Source organism: Octopus bimaculoides, chromosome 1, assembly GCF_046866305.1.
Source record: "Octopus bimaculoides isolate indiv1 chromosome 1, ASM4686630v1, whole genome shotgun sequence".
Taxonomy (NCBI): Eukaryota; Metazoa; Mollusca; class Cephalopoda; order Octopoda; family Octopodidae; genus Octopus; species Octopus bimaculoides.
The window spans coordinates 4,308,067-4,335,657 of NC_142928.1; the positions used below are offsets into that span (position 1 = coordinate 4,308,067).

Genomic DNA, 27,591 nt, shown 5'->3' on the forward strand with positions numbered 1-27,591 from the left:
ATTTTTAGTCAAATGAATCAACTCCCTTTTTGTTTTTTAAAGCCTGCTACTTATTCTATCAGTCTCTTTTGTCAAACTTGTAAGTTACAGGGATGTAAACACACCAACACCGGTTGTCAAGCAGTGGTGGGGGACAAATGCACACACACACACACACACACATGCACAGAGACACACATACAAACACATTCACACAACAGGCTTCTTTCAGTTTCCATCTACCAAATCCACTCACAAGGCTTTGGTTAGCTTAAGGCTATGGTAGACCACACTTGCCCAAGGGTGGCTGTGTGGTTAGAAGCTTGCTTCCCAACCACATGGTTCTGGGTGCCACCTTACCCAAGTGTCTTCTCCTATAGCCTTGGGCTGACCAAAGCCTTGTGAGTGGATTTGGTAGACGGAAACTGAAAGAAGCCCGTTGTATATATACATGTATATATTTATGTGTGTGTGTGTGTCTGTGTTTATCCCCCCACCACCATCGCTCGACAACCAATGCTGGTGTGTTTATGTCCCAGTAACTTAGCTGTTTGGCAAAAGGAACTGATAGAATAAGTACTAGGCTTACAAAGAATAAGTACTAGGGTCAATTTGCTCGACTAAAACCCTTTAAGGCAGTGCTTCAGCATGGCCACAGTCAAATGAATGAAACAAGTAAAAGAATAAAAAAAAGTGCCATGCAGTGGGACTGAACCTGGAACCATGTGGTTGGGAAGCAAACTTCTTACCACACAGCCACACCTGAGGCTTCGTAGTTCTAAACAAGGATTAAATGAGATTGGTTTTGTGACGTCAGTGAAGCCATGCGATACGTGTCTTCGAGTCGGAACTTCACTGAAGCCGTTTTACTTGCCGTACACATCAACGCCTTTTCATCTTATCACCTGACTTCCATGGTTCCAATTATTACCATCTGTGGAATCAATATCTGCAAATGCTTGATTGGTGAGCACTACTGGATAACAGAAATTTATTGGACAAACACACACACACACACACACACTCTTTCTTTGTCTCTCTTTCTCTCTCTCCTTTTCTCTTTCTCTTTCTCTCTCTTTATATGTGTGTGTGTATGTATATATATATATATATATATATATATATATATATAGAGAGAGAGAGAGAGAGAGAGAGAGAGAGAGAGAGAGAGAAAGAGAGAGAGAGAAAGAGCGAGAGAGAGAGAGAGAAGAACCAATATGCACATTTGTGTGTGTGTGTGTGTGTGTCTGTGTGTGAGTGAGTGGGGATGATTCTCCAACAGTATTCTCTTGCAAAAAATGCTGGAAAGTTACTTCAGTTGTGGGATTGTGGATTGTTTTGCACACAAAGCTTATGTGACAAAAATGACTTATATGCATATATATATATATATATATATATATATGCATTCATAGATAGGTAGATAGAGACAGACATACATATATTTCATATAGATACGTATATATATATATATATATACGTATATATATGTACATACATACATATATATATGTGTGTGTGTACATATATATATATATATATATATATATATATATATATGTGTGTGTGTGTACATATATATATATATATATATATATATATATATATACATACACACACACACACACACACACACACACACACACACACACATATATATCTTTATATATAATTATAATTTAGGGTATCTTAGAGACACCACCACGCTGAAATAGCAGCCAAAGCTTGACTCTAAAACCACAATAAATGTTCATATGGCACCAGGAGAGAAGACAAAGAGACAAAATAAACTAACAAAATTTACTGGATGATTCCAGATCCCGAATTTCTGACTCTGCATAAGAAATGCTTTGCCTCATCAGTGGAATATACTCAGTAAAGCACATAAATACAAATATATATATATATATATATATATACATGATTGACCGTTGACCAAACACTATTCAATTTTTTTTCTCCGTGTTTTTCTCCTTGTCTCCGTATTCTTTCTGTTGAAGAGTGTAGCTCGAAACGTCAAAGACTTTCCGTATTCCCGAGCGTCATACTAATACATCCTTTTGTTGTTTACACCACCTGTCCTCGTCTGTTGTTGTTTTTTCATACATTCTCCCATATATATATATATATATATTATTGTTGTATTTGGGGATGGCCATGTTGACAGTTTAGCCAATAAAAACACACGCACTATATATTTGGTATTCATTTGCTTCAGCTTTATTTTATATTAATCGTATTTTGGCCAGAGTCCTTTTATCACACTTCTGTGACCTCATCAGTGGTCCTTTGCTTTCTTCTTTCCTATTTGTGCATACACCCCTGTGTGTGTCTATGTTTAGTAAGTGTATGTGTATGTGTGTGTGGGGGGGAATGTGCCTGTATTATCAGTATCCCCTGTTTATACACGTTCGTTTAATTTGTTTTTATTTTATTTTGTATTTAATTTAATTTAATTTATTTTGTTAATGTATATAATTATTTAACTCCATTTATTTATCTGTGTATTGTATTATATTATATTCATATTGTTATCAGTTTATGGAGATCTTATTCTGTCATAGGTTGCGGTGTGTTGGGGGGGGGGGGGGTGCTAGCGTTCCATTCTAGTTTCCTATTCAGGCTAGGTTTATCTTCTATTATGTGTGTAGCTTCTGTAATTTGTCTAAGCGTTGCGTTTGTTCTATGATTTTAACTTCTATGTCGTTGAGCGAGCACCCGTGTTCCTGCTGGTACAGAACCGATGAGCTCTGTAAAAGATAAAAGGAAAAAGATAATTACTCACCTGCAAACAGCCGTTTTCTTTGGTGCATTTATCAAGCGCTACGTAGACTGTCAGTAAATCAGGAGTCAAACAGCCATTGTTGTACCAATACCTATCAATAATAATACACAATATGAGTAATATCTGGTTTGGATTTAGGGTTAGGGTCAACAGATTTGAGGGGAAGGAAGGGTTAATTGATTAAATTGATTCCAATACATCACTGGCACTTTATTTTATTGACCAGGAAAGGATGAAAGGCAAAGATGACCTGAGCTGAATTTGAACTCAGAACATCATCATTGCCTGGTCAAGCTGGCTCAGACATTTTTAACCTGCACATGTCATCCATGTTGGTCCTGTGTTAGTTGAGGAAGGTCTTTGGGGAGGCATCCAGTATCTCTGATGAGTTGATCTATATACGTTGTGTTCAGACAACCAGCTCAAGTACAACCATGCTTTGGCATCCATAGCCACAGGTCACTTGCCAGCTCTTGTTTAGCTCGACAGCAATATCCTACACAACACAAGCACCTTTCTCTTATAATGGTAAAAATAAGCAGATCTCTTTACAGCTGTTTCTTGGTGGGATGATTTCTCCAAAATATGTTTGAACCAAAACAAATACCATGAATCACTTTCTCTGATGCTCAAATGATTCTCTCTGTCCACTCCACCACCCTTCAGATGCTACAATGACCTCGATCGAATGATTTTCTAAACATGCCACCGCCACAAGTGCCAGTAAAGCGACGCTGGTAACGATCACACTCAAATGGTGCTGTTTACGTGCCACTGGCATGGAAGCCAGACAGCTGCTCTGGCAATGATCACGCTTGGACAGTGCTGTCAGTGCTCCACTGGCACAGTATGTATATATCAAGAGAGAGAGAGCTACATATTGTATGTATACATTTGTGTGTGTGTGTGCACATGTGGTAGATATCTTTGTGAAGACATGTGGCCTAGTGATTTTGGATTTTGCTCCACAATCATAACGTTGTGGGTTCCATTCTTAGACACACATACATATTGTTAGTGGTGAGTCATAAAACTCAATACTTACCCATAATCTTGATGCCAGACATGCCTACCACCTGAAAAGGCATCCTTCATCATGAGTTTTCCATGATAAAAGTACACTTCACCTCCTAGAAGCTGCCAAAATATAAACATGTCATCAGTAATTAGAAGAGATATAAGTGATTTGTGATAACATTTTTTAATTACCTGTAAAGTAGCGAGCTGGCGGAGTCATTACTTTGCTGAGCAAGATACTTAGCAGTATTTCATTTGCATTTTCGTTCTGGTTCAAATTCTGCCAAGGTTGACTTTGTCTTTCATCATTTTGGTGTCAATAAATTAAGTACCAGTTGTGTACTGGGGTCGATCTAATCGACTGGCACCCTTCCCCTGAAATTGCTAGCCTTGCACCAAAATTTGAAACCAATATTTTTAATTATCTTCTGTAGTCATTCATTATACAAACAGAAACATGGACATTACATATCTCACTTCTACCCACATGTAGTAAAGTTTGTTACATGTAGTGATTCATCGTCATCATCATCATCATCGTCATCGTCGTCATCGTCGTCGTTTAACGTCCATTTTCCATGCTAGCATGGGTTGGATTGTTTGACTGAGGTCTGGAGAGCCAGCTGCAGCACTAGGTTCCAATCTGATCTGGCAGTGTTTCTACAGCTGGATGCCCTTCCTAACGCCAACCACTCCGAGAGTGTAGTAGGTGATTTTTACATGCTACTAGCACATGAGCCAGTCAGGCGGGCCTGGCATCGATCACATTCGGATAGTGCTTTTTATGTGCCACTGGCACGGAAGCCTGTCAGGTGGACCTGGCATTAACCACATTCAGATGGTGCTCTTTATGTGCCACCGACACAGGAGCCAGTCAGGGGTACTGAAATTGACCACGTTTGGATGGTGCTTTTTACATGTCACTGGCACGGGAGCCAATCAAGAGGTACTGGCATCGGCCATGTTCGGTTGGTGCTTTTTATGTGCCACCGGCACGGGAGCCAGTCATGTGGACCTAGCATTGACCACATTCAGATGGTGCTTTTTACATGCCACCAGCATGAGAGCCAGTCAGAGGGTACTGGCCACAGCTATGATATTGGTTTTACTTGACTCAACAGGTCTTCTCAAGCATATCATATCGCATGACGCATCAGGGGTACACTTAACTGGGCCGGACATGCGTAGCTATGATCTCACTTTAGTTTCTGGGTCTTCTCAATCACAGCATATCTCCTAAGGTCCCGGTCTCCTGTCATTGCCTAGAAACATGGACATCCACAGATATCATGTATCTCACATCCGTTCCCATTTATCAAATTTACTGAGAATGTTGTTCAGTGTATTTCCTCAATATCACAAGCGAAAGCAAGTGGCCTAGTGGTTTGGGTGTTCAGCTCAGGATCATAAGGTCATGGGTTCGATTACCAGCAGGGCATTGTGTCCTTGAGCAAGACACTTTATTTCACGTTGCTCCAGTCCACTCAGCTGGCAAAAATGAGTTGTACCTGGAATTCAAAAGGGCCAGACTTGTCATGTTGTGTATCATGCTGAATTTCTCTGAGAGCTATGTTAAGGGTACATGTGTTTGTGGAATACTCAGCCACATGGTATGATCATGAACATGTTGTTCCAGTGACTGGATCAACTGGAACCCTCATTGTTGTAACCAACAGAGTGCCAGTCTTTTTAATATCACAAAATGTCTTAGGGGTTATCTTTCACAACTTTACCAATAAGTATGAAGTTCAGAGCTATTTAGTCCTATTCTTCCTCTCAAAGCCCTATTACTGGTGCCATGTAAAAAAAGCACTGGTGATGATATCGCATAAAGAATGTCCAGTACACTTTGTAAAGCGGTTGGTGTTAGGAAGGGCATCCAGCTGTGGAAACCTTGCCAAAACAGACAATGGAATTGGCGTAGCTCTCTAGCTTTCCAGCTCCTGTCAAACTAGCCAACCCATGCCAGCATGGAAAACGGACGGTAAATGATGATGATGATGATGATGATGATGTGATGATGGTGATGATGATGATAATGATGATGATGATTTACTTCTATTATTATTTTATATATAGTTTCATTCTTTAAGCTGAAATAACTTCCTGTTTTCCATATTTCACAAAATATTGAAATCCCAGCGCCACCGAAGTCTCTATATTCCTACGAATCAAGTGTTACCAACACTCATTCGTCTGATAGAAGTCATTCTCCAATTACAAAACACACAAGTGATTAGCTATTTCATGTTCAAATCTGCCAGAACATATGAGAAATGGATAAGTATGTCACCGTTTTGATTCCCGATGTTCTTTGTACACATAACCATTTCTTATCAGATTGGCAGGCATCAGCACACAAACATATTTGAATAAACCTGAAGTTTATATATTCCTCATCACTACACAGCATTGCCATTATTGTATTTGTTCAAACCAGGCAGTCCACAAGCACAAGTCAGTTACCAATATTGACTGTTCCATTACAAAGGTATGGCTTTCTAATCTACTCAGGGTTTTCTCTCTTTGGTATCTCCAACTGAGAAAGGCTATGGAACCAGAAATGCATCTAGGAGTCTAACAGAGGTTGACGCTATGGATGTGATGTATTTTTACACCTTTTTGTCTTAAGATTTTTTTCCACATTAAACTGCAGTGAAATTGCCATTAAAAGTTAAAATATGTCACAACCATATTTGAACAAACCGAAAGTCTGTTTATTTTTCATCATTGCTTAGTGACAATATTGTATCATCTTGTTTATAATACATGTTTGGCCCTGGGGAAATATTACTTTCCTTGGAAACAGTGAGTGTTGGTAACAGGAAGAGCGTCTGGCTGTAGAAAATCTGCCTCAATAAACACTACCCAACCCATGCAAGCATTGGGAAAGTGGGGGTTAAAATGGGGTTGATGGTTGATGCAACTGGCACCTGTGCCAGTGGCACATGGAAACACCCATTACACTCTTGGAGTGGTTGGCATTAGGAAGGGCATCCAGCTTTTGAAAACAATGCCAAATCAAACTGGAGTCTGGTGCAGCCCCTCACCTTACCAGCCCTGGTCAAACTGTCCAACCCATGGCAGCATGGACAACAGACATTAAATGATGATGATGATGATGATGAACAACAACAACAACTTAATCTAAATATTTTAATTCTGACCTTTTCACTTGTTCCAGCAATTTTGTTACACCGTGCCAGCATCCCCGTCACATCATTGCCAGGAAAGCTCCAAAGAGTCATCCTGCTTTTACCTCCAGCATCGTCGTCAACCTAGACAAAAGATGGATGGACATAACGATGCATTTATCAAGACATAACATTTGGTTTTGTCATTACATTAATTAGGAGAGGTGTGTGTGTACATGCGTGTGCAGGTGTGTGTGTGTGCATGTGTTTGTCTGTGTGTGTACATGTGTGTATGCATGTGTGTGTGCATGTGTTCAGGTGTGTGTGTGTGTGGGTGTAAGCGTGCATGCGTGTGCGTGTGTGAGTGTGTGTGTGTGTACATGTGTGTACAGGTGTGTGTGCACACATATATATGTGTGTGCATGTGTGTATGCATGTATGCACATGTGTGAGTATGTATACATGTATGCACAGATGTGTGTGAGTTGTGCACGTGTATGTGTGTGTGCATGCATGTGTGCTTGTGTGTGTGTGCATGTCCGTCCATGTGTGTGTGTGCACGTGTATGCGTCTGTGTGTGCATGCGTGCGTGCAGTTAAGGTTAGTGGCTTAGTGGTTAGGGTATTTGGCTCATGATCAAAAATTTAATTCCTGGCAGCACATTGTGTCCTTGAGCAAGATTCTTTATTTCACGTTGCTCCAATCCACCCAGCTGGCAAAAATGAGTCATACCAGTAATTCAAAAGGGACCGGCCTTGTCACATTCTGTGTCACACTGAATCTCTCTGAGAACTATGTTAAGGGTAAGCATGTCTGTGGAGTACTCAGCCACTTGCACGTTAATGTCACGAGCAGGCTGTTCTATTGATCGGATCAACTGGAGCCCTCGTCATAGTAACCAATGAAGTGCCAGTGTATGTGTGTGTGTGTGTCGTTTAATTTTAAATACACTGAGTAATCCATCCATCTTCTCCACTCACTAATCCTGGGAATAGAGTCCTTAGGCACTTCCTCCATAAGGGTCCCATCAGAAGCAACCATCAATACACCTTCTGACTGAATTCTCAAGCTTGACCAACAGACATTATGGATATTATCCAACTGTTTCATCCTTAGTCTACCCCTTGGTCCCCGGCCAATTTGCTTGGATTGGATAATCCATCTTTTGATTCTTTTTTCCAGTGTTCTAATCACATGTCCATGGATCCAGATTTTCGACCCTTCAATGCAAAGCAGCAGCTCAGTCAAGAGAGACTCCTTGATTTCAGAGTCACACACAAGTTATGTTACTCCAGAAACCCTTCAGAGGGACCCTGTTTTGGCTGTTTGTATTCGGTATTGTATTCTTTCATGACCATATGAGACGGGATGGGCAAAAAAACGAACTCAAGATAGCAAGTTTGGGTTTTTTACCAACTTCATCTCTTCTGAGGAACAAATGTTGAAGAATTATAAATTTAAGTAGAATGTAACATGAATCATCATCATCATCATCGTCGTTTAACGTCCGCTTTCCATGTTAGCATGGGTTGGACGATTTGACTGAGGACTGGTGGACCAGGAGGCGACACCAGGCTCCAATCTGATTTGGCAGAGTTTCTACAGCTGGATGCCCTTCCTAAAGCCAACCACTCCGAGAGTGTAGTGGGTGCTTTTACGTGCCACCGGCACGAGGGCTAGTCAGGCGGTACTGGCGACGGCCATGCTCAAAATGGTGTATTTTACGTGCCACCTGCACAGGAGCCAGTCCATCAGCACTGGCAACGATCTCGCTCGAATGTCTTTTCACATTCCACTGGCACAAGTGCCAGGGAGATGACATTGGTAACGATCAACAGCCACACTCGAAATGGTGTATTTTACATGTCACCTGCATAGGGGCCAGTCCATCGGCACTGGCAACGATCTTGCTCGAATGTCTTTTCACGTGCCACTGGCACAAGTGCCAGGAAGGCAATGTTAGTAACGATCACGCTAGTGCTATTTACGTGCCACCGTCACAGAAGCCATCACGATTTCGCTTTCGCTTGCCGAGTTTAGTGTTCTAAATTATGTAAGTTATGTGTGCTGGTGTTATGTAAAAAGCACTGAGGACTCTGTAAAGGGCATCCAGTGGTAGAAACCAATCCAAAATAGACAATGGAACCTAGTGTGGTTCCTGGCCTTGCCAGCTCCTGTTAAACCATCCAACCCATGTCAGCATGGAAAATGGATGTTAAATGATGATGATGATGATGTGTGTATGGTTTAATTTTAAATACAGTAAGCAGGAGGAACTGAATACGAGATTCTATAAATTCTGATAGCTATGTGTCTATGGATATATTTTGAATACAACAAACAACTGTAACTTTAATTAGAAAGCAATATGTAATGATGTAAATTATAAAAATTGTATGTATCTGATTTAATATTACCATATATGCTTGAGTAATAGTCAATCTCATGTAAAAATCAACTCCTTATTTTTGGCCCAAAATTTGGGAATTTTCCACAGACCCTGTATAAAAGTTGACTCTAGTATTTCACGAATTGACCCCAGTCTTTAATGGAACATATTTTATTGACCCCAAAAAGATGAAAGGCAAAGTCAACTCCAGCAGCATTTGAACTCAGAATGTAAAGACAGAGGAAACGCTGCTAGGCATTTTGCACAGAGCACTGACCATTCTGCCTTGAAGAGATGGGATATTAATGTATTCTTTTATTCATTTCAGTCATTTGACTGCGGCCATGCTGGAGCACCACCTTTAGTCGAGTAAATCAACCCCAGGACTTATTATCTGTAAGCCTAGTACTTATTCTATCGATCTCTTTTATTGAACTGCTAAGTTACAGGGACATAAACAGACCAACATCAGTTGTTAAGCAATGGTGGTGGGGGTGCAAACACAGACACACACACACACATATATGTATGTATGTATGTATGTATATATATATATATATATATATATATATGTATATATATATATATATCTATGTCCGTTGGTTTTGAATATAACAGACACCATAAGGTGGTCAGTGGAATTTCGCCTGTCTTTATGTTCTGAGTTCAAATTCCACTGCGGTCAGCTTTGCTTTTCATCCTGACCACTGGGGGAACCGATGTAATCAACTTGGCTCTTCTCTCGAATCTGCTGGCCTTGCACCAACGTTGAAACCAATCTTACTTACACCATAAGCATGGCTGCAAAGCTCACTTTCAGTCAAAGTTTTGTGGATTTTCTGCAGTTCTTCTTCATTAATGAGACCCCTTTAAAGAGAAAGAAGAAAGAACAGTAAGATGTTGAAAGAAACCAGAGAACATTCTCCAATGATGTATTCAAATATTTCACAAAAAAAGAAATGTTTATTGGGGATTATTTTTGTATTTGTGTTTGGTCTGCAAGAGTCTTGATGTGAAATTGTGTATTGAAACAAATTTTGTAGTAAATGGGTTCTCTGTTGGTTATGGTGATGAGGGTTCCAGCTGATTTGAGCTTGTGAAATTAATGTGCAAGTAGCTGAGTGGACTGAAGTAACATGAAATAAGGTGTCTTTCTGAAGGATACAACAGGCCCTCACTCAAATTTTGTATCATGAGAGAGTCAGTATGGCATTAAGAAACACATTTCTTTAATCATTATTATTATTAGCTAGCAAATTAATAATTTAACCATTTAAATCAAGTGTTTGATTAATTGTTCAAACAGTCAACTAATCATCTGGGTTTGCCAGAATCTTTTTCTCTCCGTTCACAACCTCATCAATGACAGCCCCTCTACTCAAGATCTGTCATTATTGTCTTTAATCTTTAGTCAAGGCAGAAGGCAGTGCTCATGGCATTGCAGTGCCTCTCTGTGAGTTACCATTCCTTTATTCCATGGTCTCCACTGCTGCCAAGGCAGAAGATTTTATTTTGTGACCAGATGTCACAATTGCAGTCAACATTCTTATTTACAGTTGAACCAATGAAGAATCCCCTATGTAGTCATTTGACTTGCTAGAAATATAAACCAAATCTACCTCAAATCACACCCTATTGTCTTTAAAAAAAGGAAGGACACGTACAATTAAGCCTTGGATATGAAGTGGGATGTGTAGCGAAATGTGATGTTGAATCAATGTGTGTTGCCGGGTGTAGCAGATTATGTTCGATGTGTTTGACCGGCATCAAAGGTAGTGTGGAAACTACATTTTATTTTCTGGGCAGAGATTCGAAACTGAATCTAAGGATTCTAGCTTGCTCAATCCACCGCTATCAGCTGACCAGGCACCAAAAATTTCTTTGTCCTGTCAGAAAGTGATGGATGAGTTTCCACTCGACCTCCGACCTGGGTTATGTCACAGAAAGTTCAGCTGGACAACAGGTGACCTAAATAGGCACGAGTCACTCTTATAATGATACATCCATCCTTCTAGCTAGGATGGCCATTGATAATTCCATAGACATACACCAGTTAGCCAGCGGTTAACAGACAGTCAGCAATGTGAGGAGATGGTGACCACTGTGAGCCAAAAGACCGGACAATAGCAGTTGCAGACCATGAACTGATGAGATAGAAAAATAGAAAGACAACACAACCAAATGACAAACGTGTACACAGACACAAAATATGTCTTGTACTATCTTGTCACAACAACATTCTCTTTCTCCTGGTTTTACCTCGCCGACTTGAAGTAGTTGGCTGTATTCTGTAGCGACATATTTGTTCAAGTATGCAACAAAGTGAATACAACTGTAACTAAACAAATTATTGAAATTGCATTTCAGTTCTTTTTCATTTGTTTTCCTTTGATGCCCGTCAAATACACCCAGAATAATCTGCTACAGCTGACACCTTACATTGATCCATCAACATCACATTTCGCTACACATCCCGCTACAGATAGACAAAAAAAAAACAAGATGGTCACAATTGGGTTGTCTTCTATCATAGATCTGCTTGATTTAATTCTGCTGACTTGGTGCGAAACAACAACAATACCAACAACATCAACAACCAATTAAACAAGTTGTTTTTTTCTTCATCAATTTTTTTCTTTTTTTTAAGTAACGTATTATTTACAAAACACAAGATTTAATTTTGAAATTAAATTCCAAATTCAGGTTTTTACAATTCCAAAACCTAAAATCAGTAAACGAATAAACTTTTCCGAAATCAGAACAGAACTACAATCACTTCCATCGCTTTATTATTTGTTTGCTTAGAAACTTTGAATGTCATTGTTTTTATTTGTTCCCCCCCCCCCCCTCCAATGGTTATTTTCTGACAGGTCTCTTCCATCTTTGAACAGATAATCAATATTAAATTAACATGTGACTGAAATATTATATATTATATACATATATACGTGTGTGTGTGTGTGTGTGTGTATGTGTGTGTGTGTGTTTGTGTGTGTGCGTGTGTATGTATATGTATATATATGTATGTATATGTATGTATATATATATATATATATATGTATGTATATATATATATATATATATATATATATATATATATATATATATATATATATATATGTATATATCTATGTGTATATATATGTGTATATATATATATGTATATATATATATGTATATTCATATATGTATATATATAGATAGATAGATAAATACATATATACATACCTATATATATATGCATATATGTATATGTAAGTATGTATATATATGCACACACATACATATTATATATGTATATATACATACATACACACATACATACATACATACACACATACATACATACATACATACATATATACATACATATACATCCATACATATATTAAATAATAAAAAGTATTCCATCAATGTTGAAATCATTTCATTAATCTCTTTCTCACACTTCAATATCTTTAGAAGACATATTGCATCACAGATTGATATTGATCTTTACGATAAACACAAATATTCAATTATAAATCCTTCTCTTCTCTCTTCTCGAACCAAACGTCTTTAATTCCGATATTTTTTCAGTGTCAACTCTCAAAATATTCCGCTTCTCTTGTTTTCCACATTGTTACTGTTATTATTGTTGTTGTTCATCATCATCATCATCACCACCACCACCACCATCGTCGTTTAATGTCCGCTTTCCATGCTGGCATGGGTTGGACGGTTTGACTGAGGACTGGCGAACCAGAAGGCTGCACCAAACTCCAATCCGATCTGGTAATGTTTCTACAGCTGGATGCCCTTCCTAATGCCAACCACTCCGAGAGTGTAGTGGGTGCTTTTTATGTGCAACTGGCACGAGGGCCAATCAGGTGGCACTGGCAACGACCATGCTCGAATGGTACTTTTTACATGCCACCGGTATGGGTGCCAGTCAGGCGGTACTGTCATTGGCCACAGCAATGACTTCACTTGCCTCAACAGGTCTTCACAAGCGCAGTTTATTGCCCAATGATTGATGGGTACTCTTGAATGGGCTGGTTATGCTGCCCTAGCATAGGCCATGGTTATGGTCTCACTTAGGCCAGGTCTTCTCAAGCACAGCATATCTCCAAAGGTCTTGGTCACTTGTCATTGCCTCTGTGAGACCCATCGTTTGAAAATCATGCTTCACCACCTCATCCCAGGTCTTCCCGAGTCTACCTCTTCCACAGGTTCCCTCTACTGCTAGGGTGTGACACTTTTTCACATAGCTGTCATCATCCATACGCAACACATGACATTCCCAGTGCTGTCGTCTCTCTTGCACACCACAACTGATATTTCTTATGTCCAATTTTTCTCTCAAGGTACTTACACTCTGTTAAGTATGCACACTGACATTACATATCCATCGTAGCATACGAGCTTCATTCCTTGCAAGCTTACACACATCCTCAGCAGTCATGGGCCATGTTTCACTGCTATGTAGTATGGCTGTTAGCACACATGCATCATACAGTCTACTTTTTACTCTGAGAAAGAGGCCCTTTGTCACCATCAGAGGTAGGAGCTCTCTGAACTTTGTGCAGGCTATTCTTATTCTAGCAGCTACAATCTCAGAGCAACAGCCCCTCCTACTGACTTGGTCAGCTAGGTAACAGAAGCTATCAACTACTTGTCATTTTTTTTTCCACCTGGAATGTGATGGAGGCTGTTTTCTGCACATTTTCAGTGTTCATTGCCCCTGAACATTTGCCACATACAAAAACTATCTTCCCAGTTAGCCTTCCTTTGATATCGCTGCACCTCTTATGTGTCCATAGCTTACACCGGGTACATCTTATGGAGTTTCTACCTACACCTTTTCTACAGATCAAGCAGGGCCATCTACCTGAAGGAATTTGTAGTTTGTCTGCCTTCCTACTTATTAAGACATTGGTTTTTGTTAGATTGACTCTAAGGCCCTTCAATTCTAGACCTTGCTTCTCTAGTTCTGATAGTGACTCAGCTATTAGAGCAAGGTCATCAGCGTAGAGAAGCTCTCAGGGGCATCCTGTCTTGAATTCCTCTGATGGGGCTGAAGACTGATCCTTAGTGGACCCATGCTCCTACCCGGAATTCTTCACTGTACTCATTGCCAACCCTAACCTTACTGACAGCATCCCTAACCCTAACCCTAAGTAGCTTGCTTACCAACCACATGGTTCGGGATTCAGTCCTACTGCATGGCACCTTGGGCAAGTGTCTTCCACTATAGCCTTGGGCTGACCAAAGCCTTGTGAGTGGATTTGGTAGATGGAAACTGAAAAGAAGCCTGTCATATATACTTATACAGACACACAAACACATACAGATATATATATATAAGTATGTATGTATGTATGTATTTATATGTTTGTGTGTCTGTGTTTGTCCCCCCCCCCCACCATCGCTTGACAACCAATGCTGGTGTGTTTACATCCCTGTAACTTAGCAGTTCAGCAAAAGAGGCCGATAGAATAAGTACTAGGTTTGCAAAGTATAAGTTCTGGGGTCGATTTGTTCGACTAAAGGTGATGCTCCAGCATGGCCGCAGTCAGATGACTGAAACAAATAAAAGAGTAAAATAGTCATTGTAAGATCATGGGTTCAATTCCCAGTCTGGGCAATGCATTGTGTTCTTGAGCAAAACACTTCATTCCACATTGCTCCAGTCCACTCAGATGTAAATGGATCCCCCTGTCCCTGTGATAGGCTACGGTCCCCTTCAGCAAGGGTGTTGTAATCTTGTGCTCATTTATATGGCTGGACCTCCTTCAGTTATGACCAATGACGGTTCCAGTTGATCTGATGAACAGAACAGCCTGCTCATGGAATTAATGTGCAAGTGGTTGAGTACTCCACAGATACACTCACCCTTAACCCTTTTATTACCATATTTCTGTTGAGATGCTCTGTGTTTCTTTCAATTAATTTTAAATATAACAAAGAATTTAGTAAAATAACTTGGTTATCATTAAGCTTGTGTTAGGAACATAAATTGTGACTAAGGTTTGGTGGAAGATTTTAATTCAGAACTTATGAAAACAAGACATTTGTACTACAGAGTCGGAGCTGGTTTCAGCCGGGTTGGTACCGAAAGGGTTAATGTAGTTCTCTGGAAGATTCAGGATGTGACAAGGCTGACCATCTGAATTACTGGTACTGCTCAATTTTGCCACCAGAGCAGACTGGAGCAACGTGAAATAAAGTGTCTTGCTCAAGGATAAAATGTACCATCAGAAATCAAACTTGAGACCTTACAATACAAATGGCACAGTGTCTTCATTTGATTTCACTGTAAATTGCAGATCCTCAGCAACAGACAGCCAAACACCAAATTTTGGTTAAAGAATCAGTGATGTCACAAAAAAGTGACAGATTGTGTATGAATTAGCTATTGGCAACAGAAACAGCCAGGTGATGACAGTAATGATGATGATGATGATGAGGGAAGTACCTTGACTCAAGCAAAACATGTTTGTGAAGTCTTACCTGACAATGAAATAACCATGCTCATCAAAATCCTTCTTCATTGGATCTGTCATCTCAAATATGCCACCCAGAAAAGTGTAATCTTTATGAAAACAAAAAATGGAGAATGAGAATATTATTTACCGAAAAAGAAATAAGAAACTGAAATAGAAATTTCCATCTTGTTTTATTTGTTAAGGAATGACCTTAGAGGGGGTTCTTGGTCTCCTTCAGCAATGCTACTCAAAGTGGTGGTCCGCGGACCGGTGCCAGTCTGCGAGCCATCAGCTGCCGGTACGCGGCGAGTTTCCAGAGAAGAAAGAAACATTATAAAATGCTTATGTATTGGGTTGTCCAGAAAGTTTGTGCCGATTTAGAGTAGCTTACCTTTCGACTTATTTGCCATGAAAGCACCTCAATTCTGGGAAGAGGGTATTTTCAAGTTAAAGGAAAGATGGAGACGCATTGTGCAACAAAATGGTTCATATTTGGTTGATTAAAATTGTAATGGCAAGTATTTATTGACCTTTTTCTTTCCTTTAAAATTCGGCACGAACTTTCCGGACAACTCAATAATATTGTATTATTTGTTTACAAAATTAATATAAAATAAAAAGAATTGTCAACTTTTATTATTGTCATTATATATATTGTTTCTGGTATAAATTAATATTACTAAGAAATATTACCGGTCCCTGGCACATTCGAAAAAAATTGCCGCTACACCACATCAGGTAGTTTGAGAAGCACTGTTCTACAGTATGTACATATTGGAGGGTTTCGTCTAGGTAGTAAATGTCAATTCTCACTCATGACTGCAGGCTGACATGCTACTTGATGTCCTTCAACACTTTTCAAGTCACCATATAATGTCTGATACTACATAAGGGTACACGTGTCTGTGGAGCGCTCAGCCACTTGCACATTAATTTCATGAGCAGGTTGTTCTGTTGACTGGATCAACTAGACCTCTCGTCGTTGTAGCTGATGGAGTGCCACAATGTATGTACATATATGTGTGTGTGTGTGTGTGTGTGTGTGTCTATGTATATGCATGTATGAATATTTGTACGTATATCATCATCATCATCATCATGGTTTAACGTCCGCTTTCCATGCTAGCATGGGTTGGACGATTTGACTGAGGACTGGTGAAACCGGATGGCAACACCAGGCTCCAGTCTGATTTGGCAGAGTTTCTACAGCTGGATGCCCTTCCTAACGCCAACCACTCAGAGAGTGTAGTGGGTGCTTTTACGTGTCACCCGCACGAAAACGGCCACGCTCGAAATGGTGTCTTTTATGTGCCACCCGCACAAGCCAGTCCAGGGGCACTGGCAACGATCTCGCTCGAAAATCCTATAGGAGCCAGTCAGGCGGTACTGGCAACGGCCACGCTCAAAATGGTGCATCTCATGTGCCACCCGCACAAGAACCAGTCCAGGGGCACTGGCAGCGATCTTACTTGGCTTGCCGGGTCTTCTCACGCACAGCCCATTTCCAAAGGTCTCGGTCCGTAGTCATCGCCTCGGTGAGGCCCAATGTACGAAGGTCTTGCCTCACCACCTCAGCCCAGGTCTTCCTGGGCCTACCTCTTCCACGGGTTCCCTCAACTGTTAGGGTGTGGCACTTTTTCACGCAGCTATCCTCATCCATTCTCACCACATGTCCATACCAGCGCAATCGTCTCTCTTGCACGCCACAACTGATGCTTCTAATGTTCAGCTTTTCTCTCAAGATACTTACACTCTGACGGGTATTCACATTGACATTACACATCCAACGGAGCATACTGGCTTCATTCCTTGCGAGCTTACGTATGTCCTCAGCAGTTACAGCCCATGTTTCACTGCCATGTAGCATGGTTGTTCGTACGCATGCGTCATACAGTCTGCCTTTTACTCTGAGTGAGAGTCCCTTTGTCGCCAGCAGGGGTAAGAGCTCTCTAAACTTTGCCCAGGCTATTCTTATTCTAGCAGCTACACTTTCAGCGCACCCACCCCCACTACTAACTTGGTCGCCCAGATAGCGGAAGCTATCGACTACCTCTAGTTTTTCACCCTGGAATGAGATAGAAGTTGTTTCCTGTTTGTTTGCAGTCTTTATTGCACCTGAACATCTGCCACAAACAAAAACTAACTTCCTAGTTAACCTGCCTTTGATGTTGCTGCACCTCTTATGTGTCCATAGCTTGCACCGGGTACATCTTATAGAGTTACTACCTACTCCTTTTCTACATACTGAGCAGGGCCATCTACCTGAAGGGGTTTGTGTTTTATCTACCTTCCTACTTATTAGGATTTTGGTTTTAGCTAGGTTGACTCTAAGGCCCTTCAATTCTAGACCTTGCTTCCACACCTGAAACTTCTCCTCTAGTTCTGATAGTGACTCCGCAATTAGGGCAAGGTCATCAGCATAGAGGAGCTCCCAGGGGCAGCCTGTCTTGAACTCCTCTGTGATTGCCTGGAGGACTATGGTAAATAATAGGGGGCTGAGGACGGAACCTTGGTGGACCCCTACCTCTACCCGGAATTCATTGCTGTACTCATTTCCAACCCTCACCTTACTGGCAGCATCTCTGTACATGGCTCGCACAGCTCTCACTAACCATTCTTCTATCCCAAGTTTCCTCATTGACCACCAGATAAGGGATCGGGGGACCCTGTCAAAGGCTTTCTCCATGTCAACGAAAGCCAGGTACAGAGGTTTATCCTTAGCTAGGTATTTCTCCTGCAACTGTCTCACTAGAAATAAGGCATCAGTAGTGCTTTTACCTGGCACGAACCCAAACTGCATCTCATCTAAATTGATTCGCTCCCTAATTAGTTGGGCTATGACCCTCTCTGTAACTTTCATAACCTGATCTAACAGCTTGATGCCTCTGTAATTATTTGTATCTAAAGCGTCCCCTTTACCTTTGTAGCAGTTGACTATGATGCTGCTACACCAGTCATAGGGTATGACTCCTTCGTGTATCACCTGGTTCATAATACGGGTGACTAGGCTATAGCCAACACTGCCAGATATTTTGAGCATCTCTGCAGTGATTCCTGATGGGCCGGGGGCTTTCCCGGTCTTCATACTCTTAATTGCTTTATCTACCCTGGTGCTATCAACTCGGATAGCTGGTCCCTCTATTGGGTCGACATAAGGCAGGCTCTCTTTCTCCCATTCATTCTCTTTATTAAGCAATCTATCGTAGTGGCATCTCCAGACCTCTTTCTTTGCATCCTCATTTAATGCAAGCGTACCATCATCCATGCGAACACATTTCTCTCCTACAACATCACTATTCTCTCTCCTACACTGTCTTGCAACACGAAATACCTCGAGTCTTTGGTCCTCACGGCGCAGAACATTGGCAAATCTTTCCTTATCTGCTTCCCCTCTGGCTAAATAAACCTGTCGCCTAGCCTCCCTTCTGGCACATTGGTACAATTCCCTGCTACCACCGTTCTTCCAGTCCTTCCAAGCCTGTTTCTTTTGTCTAATAGCCCTGTCTACCTCCTTGTTCTACCACCACGTTACTCTGGGTTGGGAGGGGACCTTACACCACCCACAAATCTGGTCGGTGGCTTTCAACAGGTTGTCCCTCAGAAATCTCCAATTGTCTTCCACGTTGTATGATGCTATATCCCCTTCTATTTCGTTAAATGCTTCAAGTAACTTGTCTCTAAGTCTCTGTCCGTTTGCAGGGTCTTTAAGCTTCCACACCCTTCTTCTCCAAGCCTGTCTAATTCTGGGCACCCATTTTGCCTTGATCCCAAAGTCGCTAACTACTAATCTATGTTGTGGGGTACATTCTTCGCCAGGGTAGGTTTTGGCATTTATAAGCCGCCCTCTTTCCCTATTTCTGGCGAGGATGTAGTCGATTTGGCTAGAGTGTCTGCCGGAGCGGTAGGTGACTAGGTGACTGGCAGGTTTCCTGAAGTTGGTATTGCAGACCATAAGATTGGTTGCATCACAGAACTCCAGCAGTCTGGTTCCCTCCTCGTTGCGGGAACCGAAGCCATAGCCTCCATGTATGCCATGGAAGCCCCCAGCACGACGTCCGACATGACCGTTGAAGTCTCCAGCCACAAAGAGAAGGTCCCTGTCACTCGTCGACGAGGTAGTTTGCAAGAGGGTGTCATAGAATTGGTCTTTCAGACCATCTGGTAGCCCAGGTTGAGGTGCATAGGCTGAGATGACAGTAGCTAATCTATGATGAAGCACTAGTCTGATCTTAAGTACTCTGTCACTTACTCTAACGACCTCGATTACCTTATCCACCCATTTCTCCGCTAGAAGTATTCCTACGCCCCCGACCCCGTCAGTGTTCCCTGCCCAGAAAATCTTGTACCTGTGTTCTTTGCCTGTGAGGAACCTTGCAGAACCTCCTCTCCATCTTACTTCCTGGATGCAGCACATATCTACGCATCTCCGTTCAAGCATCTCAACAATTTCACCAGATCTACCTTTCAGCGTGCCGACGTTATATATATATATATATATATATATATATATATATATATATATATATATATATATATATATATATAAATATATATATATATATATATATATATATATATATATATATATGTATATGTAGATGTATCTTTATGTTTGTGTGTATACATGTGTGCTTGTGTGTTTTTGTAATTGCCATTGATGTATCTTACCAGCCACAACAGCCATCTTCAGTCTCGTCAAAGAACCACCAAAGTCTGTGAAACAAAGAAAGAATGTGAGAAGAAAATTAATAATTTCCCCAAAATATAACACCAGGATTTTCATTAAAAATTAAACATCAACTATCACAAATGTGGATTTAGTATATTTTGACACACATACACAGCTATATACACACTTCAAATGCATATACACATAGATACATATACATACATACATGTGTGTAGCTATAAGAAAGAGGTGTGGGGGGAGAAAGCGAGGGAGCGAGAGAGGGGAACACTTTGTTGTGATATCTTTGAGCAAATATATAAACCATCTACTTTCTTCATTCAGTGTGTTATATTTTTAGTTTTGCTCCAAAAATAATATTCTGCCGGCAAAATACTTCAGCGTGACAACTGACAAGAAGACATATACAGAATTAACTGACTTATACAGACAGACAGACAGACAGACAGACAGACAGACAGACAGACATACTTACAGACAGACAGAAATACACACAGACAGACATACATACAGACAGACAAACATACAGACAGACAGACACACAGACAGATACACAGACAGACATACAGACATACAGACAGACACACAGACAAACATACATACAGACAGACATACAGACATACATACAGATAGACATACAGACAGACACACAGACAGATAGACATACATACAGATAGACATACAGACAAACAGACAGACATACATACATACATACATACATACAGACAGACAGATAGAAATACACACAGACAGACATACAGACAGACATACATACATACAGACATACATACAGATAGACATACAGACAGACAGACAGACAGACATACAGCCAGACATACATACAGACAGACAGATATACATACATACATACATACATACATACATACGTACGTACCCTGTTGTTGATGTTGAAATTCCAGTGAAGGAGGCTTGGATCTAGGTTAGAAACCAATTCTTTCTCTATTGGCAAGAAATCTTGAAATAAAACTAAATTTGGTAGATGAAAACTGAAAGAAGCCCGTCGTATATATATATATATATATATATATATATATATATATATATATATATATATATATATACATAGCTTGCTTACCAACCACAGGGTTCTGGGTTCAGTCCCACTGCGTGGCACCTTGGGCAAGTGTCTTCTACTATGGCCTTGGGCCTTGTGAGTGAATTTGGTAGATGGAAACTGAAAGAAGCCCATCATATATATATATATATATATATATATATATATATATATATATATATATATATATATATATATATATATATATATATATATATATATATATATATAAATATATATATATATATATATGTATATATGTGTGTGCTTGTCTCTGTAACTTAGTGGTTCAGCAAAAGGGTCCGATAGAATAAGTTCTAGGCTTACAAAGAATAAATCATGTATGTACAGATAGACAGACAGACAGACAGATAGATACTTACATACTTTCACACTCGTACACAGACACTTTCATCCATCTTTTACCAAGTCTCCATGACTGGATAATCTGTTGCAGATATTTATAAACATCCTGAGAATGCGAAAATGCTTTTGTTTCCAAATGAAGAACTGAAGCTAGAAAGGACCCAAACTCCCAGAATGACCAATAACACCAGCCTTCCATTGTTAAATTCTATTTTCTATTCTTGGTTTTCAAACCACAGAATTGCTTCAGCTCAAAGTCATTATCTTCTCTCTGAAAATAACTTGGTTTCTTTCTGAAATGCCGCCTCTTGGCTTTCGTTTTTCTTGGTTCTCTTTTAGGCAATAGAGAAGGAAGTGGCTATAACCCTTTAAAGGGCCACCAAGACTGGTGAGAGGGGAGAGGTGGAGGGGTCTTCAAAGCAGGGACCTGTCCTGATTGTTTGTAAGAGTGTGGGATCCACAAAAAGTACGAAAGGGACCAGCTGCTGGTGTTAGAGTGAGGAATGGAGTAGGTCTACCACCTAACGAGGCCATGGTAGGATTAGAACCCAGAAGGCAAAGGGATGGAATTAGTACCACAAGGCATTCACTCTGACATTCTTGCAGATCCACCAATCCACCCCTGGTATTCATGCAATTCTTTTTTCTTTCCTTTTTTGTTTTTGTTTCGGTAACCTTGAAAGGAGGAAAGGCAGTTTATGAGTTGGGATTTCATACAACCCCCACTGCCATCACCCCACAACAACTAGCATCACCACCACCACCACCACCACCACCACCACCACTACTACCACTACCACAACCACCAACACCATCACAACTACCACCATCACCACCACCACCAACACCACCCTTACAACAACCACCATCACTGCCACCACCACCACCACCACCACCATCACCACCCTTACAACCACCAGCCGCCGCCGCCGCCACCACCACCGCCACCACCACCACTCACTATACACATCTCCTGAAAGGTAAACACCAAGGATTTTGCCCCATTTCTACCAAATATGTACAGATTTACAAAAGAAAAAAAGAACCCACATGAATTTTGTGTTTCCATTTGGTTTCTTGAGGTGAACTCGTGTGTTGAAACATATTTCATTGTATCTTGGGTGGGTCATTACACCAATGAAAGCACATGCCCTGGAAATATGTCACTTCTTTATTATCTATTTCTTTCTTTTTTTCTCTTTTACTTATTTCAGTCATTAGACTGTGGCCATGCTGGGGCAATGCCTTGAAGAAATTTTAGTCAAATGAATCGACCACAGTACTTATATCTTTAATCCTAGTGCTTATTCTATCAGTCTCTTTTGCCAAACTGCTAAGTTATGGGGACATAAACACATCAATACCAATTGTCATGCAGTGATGGAGGACACAGACGCAGACACAAAAACACGCACAAATATATATACATAAATATATATGAAAGGCTTCTTTCAGTTTCCATATACCAAATTCGCTCATAAGGCTTTGGTTGACCTGAGGTTTAAGTAAAAGACACTTGCCCAAGATGCCACACTGTGGGACTGAACCCAGAATTATATGGTTGGGAAGAAAGGATTATTTACTTGTCAATTGGTCAACTATTTGACCAATTAACTAAATGATCGTTTGATTAATCAATCAATCATTTCTGCCTGTTGAAGCCCTTTTGCCATCATTTGTGACCTCCTCAATGGCACTCCCCCCCCCCACTTCTCCGGGCCTGCTTCAGGGTAGATTAGAAAAAACAAAAAAAATCTGAGAAGGAGAGAAAAAGAGAGAAGGCAAGAGATAAAGAGACTGAGAGCTTCTATAACTCCATCATTATTACACAGGCAAAGCAATGAGCTGGCAGAAACGTTAGCACGCTGGGCGAAATGCTTTGTGGTATTTCATCTGTCTTTACATTATGAGTTCAAATTCCACCGAGGTCGACTTTGCCTTTCATCCTTTCGAGGTCGATTAAATAAGTACCAGTTACACACTGGGTCAATGTAATCAACTTAATCCCTTTGTCTGTCCTTGTTTGTCCCCTCTATGTTAAAGAAATAAGAAACGTTAGCACGCCGGACGAAATACAAAGCAGTATTTTGTCTGCCGTTACGTTCTGAGCTCAAATTCTGCCAAGGTCGACTTTGCCTTTCATCCTTTTGGAGTTGATAAATCAAGTACCAGTTGCGTACTGGGGTCGGTCTAAGCGACTGGGCCCCTCCCCCAAAATTTCGGGGGAGCCTAGAGTAGAAAAGAATATTACACAGGCAAATACTTTCACTTGATGCATCACTTGATGCATCATGTTACACATTTGCAATTCACTTTACTACTACTACTATGACTACCACTACCACCACCACCACTACTACCACCACTACCACGACCACCATTACCATCACCACCACTACTACTACCACTACCACCGCCGCTGCTACTACTACTACTACTACTACTACCACCACCACCACTACTACTACCACCATTACCACCACCGCCGACACCGCCGCCGCCATACTACTACTACTACTACTACTACTACTACTACTACTACTTCATCCAATGATATTTATTTAACATTTTAAATGCATTTCTCAGAGATATTATGACAGTCTAGAATGAGCAACTTTCCGAATTATGACCTTCAATTTTGGTTTGTTTTCTGGTTTCTAAAAATCTGTTTCAATGTAGCCTGATGCAGAACAAAATCATAGGGTAACAGACCTTTCAATGCAGAGTGATACACACACACATACACACACACATATACACACACACACACACACATATCATCATCGTTATCGATGATGATGATGATGATGATATATCTAATTACAGGGAGTGGCTGTGTGGTAAGTAGCTTGCTTACCAACCACATGGTTTCGGGTTCAGTCCCACTATGTGGCACCTTGGGCAAGTGTCTTCTACTATAGCCTCGGGCCGACCAAAGCCTTGTGAGTGGATTTGGTAGACGGAAACTGGAAGAAGCCCGTCGTATATATATATATATATATATATATATATATATATATATATATATATAGATATATATATGGTGGTTGTCTACTCCTTAAACAGAGTTTGACCACCTCCTGCACCTACACCTTAGCCCTTTCATGGCGTCTGATGTGGCTTTTTAAACCAGACAGTGTTTTGAAAAAACACCCACACAGATTGCACCTCTGATTTGCACTACCAATACCTGCAAGTAAGTTCTGCTCATTGTGGATCCTAACATGTCTTTTAAGACCCCCATTGGATTTGCAAACCCTCTGGCACACACCACATTCCAAACGTGTGCACAGACATATAATCAGAATAGCTGGATGAGGTTTGTTTTCCACTAGGGGGACATCCAAGATGCTAGAAAGAGGTCATCAACGACCAAACCACTAAGAAAAATAATGTTCTCCATTATATTTCTTTGTGGTTGGGTCGTTGATGATCTCTTTCTAGCATATTGGATGTCCACCTAGTGGTCATCCCTTATACACGTGTAATACAATTTTTTCTGAATTTTCAGATTTTTTATATGCTAGGCCACTTGGTTGACTTGAAGTTATAGCAGAAGACACTTCCGCAAGTTGACATGCAAGGGAACTGAACCCAGAACCATGTGGTTGAGAAGCAAACTTCTTGCCATACAACTACGCCTGAACCTGTCTTTACTCTCTCTTCTTTCTCTCTCTCTCTCTCTCTCACACACTATCTTTCTTTTTGCTCTCTATTTATTTCTCTTTCAGCCCAATTAAAGAAAGTCCAGCCGCTGTCCAACTTCAGTCGTTTGATCTGTGTAACATCATACAATAAAATGTTCCCCTGATGATCTGTTGTGGCTGAACATCTAATTGCATTTGGAACATCCACCGCAGAGGATGCAAATAATCACAAGGAAGAAATATACTTGGCGGAACAAAGGACATAAACTTGTGTTTACTATAATTTCTCTTATATCTATCTATCTATCTATCCATATATATATATATATATATATATATATATATCATCATCATCGTCGTCGTCGTTTAACGTCCGCTTTCCATGCTAGCATGGGTCATATACATATATATATATATATATATATCTGACTGTCTGTCTATCCATCCATTCATCCATCCATCTGTCCATCTATCTAGCAAAATAATTGAGATTCAGCTGAATTACATTGTTCAATTAAATGGAGTTGCTTGAAATGGTTGTACTGCATCACCTCTGGATATGCTGTTGCTTATTTTGATATCTATCTATCCATCTATCTATCTTTCTATCTACTTGTGTGTGTGTGTGTGTGTGTGTGTGTGTGTGTGTGTGTGTGTGTGTGTGTGTGTGTGTGTGTGTGTGTGTGCGTGTGTGTTGCTGAAGAGATACAATGCAACATTCAAAGGCATTTTGGATCGATGTTAAGCCTCTGCTGCCTTGTTTTCGTTTTAGGTAGAGGCAGTTTACGTCACTGTTTATTTGGAAATTGTGTGTGCTTGTTAGTATTTTTCAGGCTTTCACATCAATGGCTCTGATCCCATCAAGCAGCCCAAATGTTGGTATAAATACTGGCACTGCAAACACATTGTGGGCCACTGTTCTATTGAATGCAGAGAGTTCTGAGGTCCAAATTTTCTTTATTCGGTTGTAATATTTCTTAGTGACACGTGTGTTGTTACCGGTGCCATTGTAAGATATATTTTCATCCATCCCTAGATACCTGTAACATTTCTCGTCAAATATAGGGGAAACAGTCAAATCATTGATGGAGATGTATGTATGTATGTTTGATGCATGTATGTATACATGTATCCATGTATGTGTGTGTATGTATGTATGTATGTATGTATGAATGTCATTGTTCAGTTTTATTTCAAGATTTCTTGCCAATAGAGAAAGAACCAGCTTCTAACCTAGATCCAAGCCTCCTTCACTGGAATTTCAACATCAACAATAGGGTATTTTGGTATGTGTGTGTGCATATATGTATGTATGTATGTATGAATGTATGTCATTATTCAGTTTAATTCAAGATTTTTTGCCAATATGTATGTATGTATGTCTGTACATATGTATGAGTGAATGTATATTTGTATACAGCTATGTTTGTATGTATGTGTATGTACGTATGAATGTATAACAAACAAAAGAATCAGAAGTCAATACATGCATACGTATACTTTTGGTAAGTACCATGCATGAAACTGAAGGTTTAAACACTCAATGAAAACTTCTAGGATGGAATGACAGCATGTGTCTGCATGGGTGGTAACTCTCTGAACACCTGCTGCAAGAGGTGCTCATCGTTGCCACGTCTTTGCAAAAGAGTGTAAGACTGAAATACCAAATCCATGCTGCTTTAAGACAAACGTTCAAGCGATGGCACTGCTTGAAAGTGAATTGCAGACATCATCTACATACAAACACACATACACACACACACACAATATATATATTTTATATATATGAGAGTGAGAGAAAGAAGCACAGAGAGAGAGAGTATACTATCTATGAGTCGTAATAGTAAAGTCTAAAACATACAGGTCCTTTTTAATTATCTCACCCCCATTAAAAAATTGGGTTATCACCCTCAACTTAAAAAATTGTTTAACCCTCAATAAAACAAAAAAAAAAGGAAAAAATTAATAAACATGAAAAGCGAACAGATTAAACGTCTTATTGAATCTAATATTTTGATAACAAATCATACAAAACTGAAAAAATT

General features: G+C 40.2%; 1 protein-coding gene across 5 annotated transcripts in view; it reads right to left on the reverse strand.

Moving 5' to 3' along the window:
* LOC106870901 (uncharacterized) overlaps positions 1 to 27,591 on the reverse strand; it is a 63,729-nt gene that overhangs the window by 17,228 nt on the left and 18,910 nt on the right. For 4 of the 5 annotated variants that reach the window (XM_089347965.1, XM_089347972.1, XM_089347978.1 and 1 more), the window contains exons 2-7: positions 20,440 to 20,484; positions 15,797 to 15,878; positions 10,093 to 10,171; positions 6,949 to 7,059; positions 3,810 to 3,901; positions 2,765 to 2,855 (exon numbers count right to left, since the gene is read on the reverse strand). In XM_089347965.1, the coding sequence (XP_089204091.1) occupies positions 2,765 to 2,855; positions 3,810 to 3,901; positions 6,949 to 7,059; positions 10,093 to 10,171; positions 15,797 to 15,878; positions 20,440 to 20,484 (500 nt within the window). Of the gene's footprint in view, positions 1 to 2,764; positions 2,856 to 3,809; positions 3,902 to 6,948; positions 7,060 to 10,092; positions 10,172 to 15,796; positions 15,879 to 20,439; positions 20,485 to 21,353; positions 21,373 to 27,591 lie in introns of those variants that run through there. The other variant, XM_089347984.1, reaches the window with a different exon arrangement.